The sequence below is a fragment of the Penicillium riverlandense genome, assembly GCF_028828495.1.
Source record: "Penicillium riverlandense strain IBT 135883 chromosome Unknown utg000007l_segment0_segment0, whole genome shotgun sequence".
In the NCBI taxonomy this organism is placed as follows: Eukaryota; Fungi; Ascomycota; class Eurotiomycetes; order Eurotiales; family Aspergillaceae; genus Penicillium; species Penicillium riverlandense.
The window spans coordinates 3,464,599-3,470,598 of NW_026643198.1; the positions used below are offsets into that span (position 1 = coordinate 3,464,599).

General features: G+C 48.1%; 1 protein-coding gene across 1 annotated transcript; it reads left to right on the forward strand.

Annotated features, from left to right (window-relative positions):
• Positions 1-2,444: 2,444 nt before the first annotated feature.
• On the forward strand, positions 2,445-3,614 carry N7474_008988 (SDR family NAD(P)-dependent oxidoreductase; the record flags this gene model as incomplete). The annotated part of the gene is made up of 8 exons (XM_057200398.1): positions 2,445-2,494; positions 2,547-2,691; positions 2,749-2,898; positions 2,947-3,054; positions 3,116-3,256; positions 3,312-3,374; positions 3,430-3,508; positions 3,562-3,614. 8 exons carry the CDS (start codon positions 2,445-2,447, stop codon positions 3,612-3,614), a joined length of 789 nt encoding a protein of 262 aa, XP_057051099.1.
• Between the last annotated feature and the right edge of the window lie 2,386 nt (positions 3,615-6,000).

Genomic DNA, 6,000 nt, shown 5'->3' on the forward strand with positions numbered 1-6,000 from the left:
TGCACTAAACAATCGCAATCCGAGAAACTGGTGTTAGTCTAGACCTGTGACAGTTATGCAACACCTTTGCTAGACTCTGGTATACTGAATGACTGCAGCGATGTGCAGGATCTGCGATGTCAAAGTAAGTCTCGGAAGCGGATGAAAACGACTCTGGATCAAATTTCGGAAAGCGATATATGAGCGATTTAGGACTATGTATTACTTGAATATTTCCACTCCTTTCCAAAAATAATCGATTTCTGCTCACCTTGAATAATAATGATAACTTTCTCCTGCGCCCGGATTGAGGAAAGAAGGTTTTCTAATTTTTAGGAATAGAAGCCCTCCTCTCCATTTTCAGGTTAGAATTACCACATTCCGTTATGACATTTAAGCTTTCCCTATGATACTCTTTTACAGAAATAAAAATTTCACTCGAATGGCGTATGTTTCTCAGTGACCTTGTTCCGGGTCAAGATCTCTCTCGCGCCCTGGGATAGCGCCGCGGCGCCGGCGCAGTGTCATAATTGTCACCTTATCAGTGGTAGCGAGACTCTTGATTATACGAGATGACGCAATGGCAGCGACGGCAAAAATACAGTTGACATCAGCTTCATCAGAGGTACAGACGGGTTACGAACAGAAAGCTGGTCGGCGGTCAATGTTCCCATCTTACCAGTGCAGACGACATCGACTCCAGCAAAACATTTGCTAGCTGTCATTTTCTGGATAATGGTCTTCTGTTTAGCCATATATGCGGCTCCAACGGCCAGGGTGGTAGTTGCCACGATCTAAACTGCCTGAAAGCCCAATTGTGAAAAGGATCAACGATCAATGCAGCTCGTTGTCGTCACTGTTTTTAGCGTGGCGATTCGCTTCTTCTCCCAAAATAGAGCTTTCTAGAAGAACGATTTGCCTGGCGTGCCTGGGATGTTTTTAATTACTTGTCCCCTTCCTCATCCACCTTCCGGGGAACCCTTTTGTGACCTACATACAATTAGAGTCTATAGATTAGACGGGACAATTTGAATAGTGAGGGTAGCTTCCCCAGCTCAGCTGCGGCCCACTATAACGACTACAATACTAAACTTAAAAGCCTGGGGCCAGGGGGAGTGCGACTGTGCAAGACGACACCAGTTCCCAAAAGAAGGAGACTGTACGGTACGATAAAATAAAGATAATAATGGCAACAATAATAATGCTGAAGAATTTCACAGCGAGTGCTCAGCAGCTGGATCTGCTGTCACATCAAACGCCTCTTCGCTAAAAACGAGACATCCATTGCGGAGTGTCCTAGCTGCGTGACCCGGACCTTGGGCTTCGATCAGCATCTTGCTGTCAACGATTCTATTTTGATCAACCATTTCTTTCTGGATATAGCCGGATTTCGGCGGTTGAAGGATGCCGTCAAGTCGCGCCGTCGGTATTTCGAATCCTTGGCTCATGTCAAGCTGGGTTGCCAAGCCGAGACTTAAGTTGACGTTATCTCGAACACGTCACTGCTAAATATACCGGCCCGCCGCATCGTAAAGCGACTGATACAGACTGCCGTACCAATCACCCGGAAGCATCTGTACAGCCGCTATCTAGTGTGACGGCTGGTGGATAGTGGCAGGCAAGAGAGCATGGAGAGATATGGTCCATGGATCGTGGAGTGGAACCCAAAGGGTTGAGGAGATTCTTGAGAGAGCGGAATACTGGCATCCAGGGAGTGAAATAAATGAGTTCAATGGGGGCTTTAGGCCGATCTCAACAGAGATGTCTAATCCACAGTTCATCTGACGGGCGGGAGAAGGCTTGAGTAGCGAGGGAGAGGAGTTGTGACGTGCGCAACGCGTTCAGCACTCGCCTCGCAATCCATGCATTTTCCCGAAGCTTGGATTACGGTGAGGATTTTACTTAACAGGTGGGACGGAGCACCGTGATGACTTTATGCAGCTTTTGTAGAGCCCTGGTCCGGTGAGGTAGACTTGCCATAATGCCAGTAACCGTCTTGGAGTGCGGGTTTAGTTCGAGAAGGCATATGCATATTCAAAGGAGTCGCTGGCAAACGGCCTCTCAAAGGGGTTTCGCACAATGCGTTCTCTGCAGCCCAGAATTATCATTGCAAAAGAATGGCACTAGGGAGAGTACAGAAATCAACTATGGTGTTTCCGAACCTCGGATACTTCGCAATGATCGGAATGGTCAGGTATCCCGACACCGTAAAAGTTTTGACGGCTACCGATTAGTCAGGGATCAAAGCACCTGCCCCGGTAACCCCCCACCGCAGCCCGCAGGAAGGTGGGCATTGAAAATCTCCTGCTTGGCCATGACATTCGAACCTGGAGACTTTCACTTCCATTTCGCTGTGAACCGAAAAATTCCCGATCATACCTCTAGAATCGTTCTCTCAGATTTATCTGTATATTCCTACATTTTCTTAAGAGCAAGAAATAAGTTAATTCGGTTTCGCGCTCAAGATGCCCTACACGCTCAAAGGTCGCAATGTGCTCGTGACGGGAGGGTCAAGGTTAGACATATATCCATCGACTTGCTGATATACAAAGCTCACTTCTCAACAGAGGACTCGGAGCAGTTATTTGCGAGAAATTTGCTGCAAAAGGATGTAATGTTGCTATTAACTATGGATCGAATGCCGATGCTGCCCAGCAGGTCGCCCACGACATCCGGCAGAAGTATCCGGTCAAAATCTGTATTATTCAAGGAGTATGCATCTTCAATGGCTATTTTACAGGGAACGATTGTTTAATTCTGTGCTTTTAGGATGCCGAAGCTCCGACAGACAATGAGCGTATCGTCAAGGAGGCTGTCGAAAATCTATCCGGGCTTGATATCATTATTGCAAATGCCGGATGGACCAGATTCACTCGGCCTGGCGATATTTATGATTTATCTCATGATGAGTGGACCAAGGTAGGTATCTGATATTCCATCGTCAATAATCATATATTAACTCAACAGTGCTGGATGGTAAATGTCATGGCGCATTTGCAACTTATGCAAACAGCTGGTCCAATCATGAAACAAAATCCTGATGGAGGTGTTTTTATCATTACTTCGTCAATAGCAGTGCGTATTTTCGAGAAATCTTTTGCTACTTTTGACTGAGCATGTCGTCAAAATCTTTCAGGGCCATGTAACTGGGGGAAGCAGCATCGCCTATTCCGTGACGAAAGCCGCAGCATTGCACCTGATGAAGCATTTCGCCTTCATTCTAGGACCTGAGATCCGCGTGAATGCCGTTCTGCCTGGACTGCTTTTGACTGATTGGGTATGTCTCTCTGAGGTCTCCCGTATTCAAAACTTATTCTCACTTTGTCTACAAGGGCAAGAAATATCCCGAAGCAGTAATTGCTGGACAGAAAGACAAAGCCGCTCTTAAACGAGAGGTATTTAAATATGCACCTGGTTCTTCAGATCTACAAGACATGCTCACTTTTCTAGACTGACTTAGAGGACTGTGCAGATCAATTCATCAGCATAGCCAAGAACACTTCCATGACAGGCCAGGAGATCGTGGTTGGTAAGTGATACGTTTCAGGTGAACTTGACTCGCCCATAACTAAAGAAGTCTAGACTCGGGTCTTGCTATGGGAAGTCTGACAAAGTCTAAGCAGACCTTGAATTAAAAAGGGCATACTGCCTCAACAGAGGAATTCATGCCGCAGTCAATGATGGAATAAGATTATCTCAAACTTTTCAAGGCCTACGCGGTAATACGTGTCGCGAAACCCATTAGATGTCCACCTCCGGCCCCTTGGATTGGGCCACCCCGTAAATAGACCCACTTCTATGCGCGTCGCGAACCCTGTTAGTCGTTTTTCCTTCGCTCGCCAATCTCGACCATGTTTTCCTTCCCCAATACGCCTACCCAGGATAGGATGGGAACAGATGAACCTGTCACTTAAGTCCTCGCCAGTGAAGCGGATTATTGCCCTGAGGCTAGCTAGGGCAAGGTGTACTAGGCTAGTCCTCAGAGCGAAGTCCGCCCGTAGTGGTCGGGGAACCCGAACAAAAAACGTCGGTGCGGGAGGGGCGGGCCCTAGACGTTCTGCCGGAATCGCCTGGGGCGGTAGGCGGTCGGCGGAATCGGTCGGTCATTGGCCCCGACCACTTCCTAGGTGGGGCATCTCGCGGAAACGGTCGGCCATTGGTCCTCGGGGCTTAGGGGCCCCACCGGGCGCGGGCCGCTCCCACTAGCCCCCTATCCCATGGGGGTAACCCGAGTGCGACGGGCTCGGGCTGAGTCAGCACCCGCTTGTATAGGGATAGTTTTACGGACTCGGGTTTATTTCTAGGTTGGACTCGGGTAAGCATTCCGTGGTCTAATGCTTTTGAAAATCTTACCAGCGGTAAATTCACTATTTAATTATTATATGCTTAGTTTTCGAGTATTAATTCGATTATTTTATCGTAGTTGCAGGGATTCAAAGTTTGTCAGTTTTTTTAATAGGGTGCGACCCGGCAGGCCGTAGCAAGCTTTAGTAGCCACGCGAAGTCGAGGTAATAGATCAACCGAGGAGATCTTTCAGGGGTAGGATTCAGGGGGTCTATCCATCACCTAGTCTAGTTTTCAGTAGTATCTCAGCTCGTTCTAATATTCGTTCAGCGGTACCTTGCCTAAATATCCTCACCCACACCAAATATATATCTCTCCACCTATACAATGCCCGACCACAGTATTGCCGACTAGTACTTCCGACGAAACAAAGGCTTACGCATTGCCATTTGCTAGCACTACTAGTATGCCGTTAAGCCTAAGGAGATCATCTAGCATCTAAGCAATCGGAAGGGCCTACACCGTCTATTAGCCGGCGTTGCCCAGCAGGTATTTTAGGTGATTAATGACTAGTGGGGCGAGGTCTTCGACGACATCAATATGCTCCCCACGCATGTCTAGCATCCTATTAAGGGGTTAGAGACTTATGACGATGGACTATTATGTACGCGAGGGCCATGTGTATATGTTTGCCGGACTATGGAGACTATGCGACTACATTAGCGTAAAGACCACTAGTGGGCCCTATATAGTCGGGGTGGGAGGCTAAAGCCGTTAGACCTCGAAGCTAGCTAGCAAGCCATTAATACATTATACCGCCGCATTGTTTGCTAGCGCATTTTCCTACGGTTGTTTGGCTCACATTACATCTACGTCCGTGTTAGGGTTTGTCGTGTCTTTACAGACGTACGGCAATAGCTGTCAGCTCCCAGGATACAAGATGGATTTGCTAAAGAGGGGAACTACCAGATCAGGGGTAGACAGACTAAGTACAGGAAGATGCTGAGTAATCAAGCAGACAGAGACAGGACAATAGCTACGTACACTACGTAGCACGTGTTACAGGGTCACCCTGTAACAATACCCCCCTTTTCACTCAGGTCTCCAGGGGAGACCATATTCAAATATTAGTTGTAGGACGCCTAACAACAGCATTCGTACGAGTAGGGCGGGAGGGGTAGGCGGAAATCTAGTGATCGGCAGAGCCACAGTAGAAGCAAAGGTCGTTCTCTAGGCGATGAATCGTACGATCAGAGGATCCAGACTTTGTAGAGACAGGCGAGTCAGAGCGAGAGAGAGGTGAGCCAGTTCGTAGAGCTCCAATTTGGATAGGTGTTAAGTCCATGTTGTCTTGGTCAGGTTTCTGGGTCTGGGTCTGGGTTTTATATGGCGGAAATGGCTTCTGGGCCGGAATCTGGGTAGGCTGAGGACGACGTGTTCGGCGATCAACGCGCTGAACAAGGTCGATATAGTCATCGTACGGAAGGCTAAACAGGGAATCGTTTGATTCTTCAAGGGTCTGACGGAGGGTAGGACGGAGTCCACGGTGCAGGGTAACGAGGCGGGAAATATCTGGCCATGTAATTGCATTGGCTTCGTACGCAAGCCGCTCAAAGCGTGCGAGGTAGGCGATAAGTGACTCATCATCTCGCTGTTGTACGGAAGAGAATCGCTGAATAGGGTTTTAGGGCTTAGGGTTTAGGGTTTAGGGCTTAGGGTTTTAGGGCTTAGGGCTT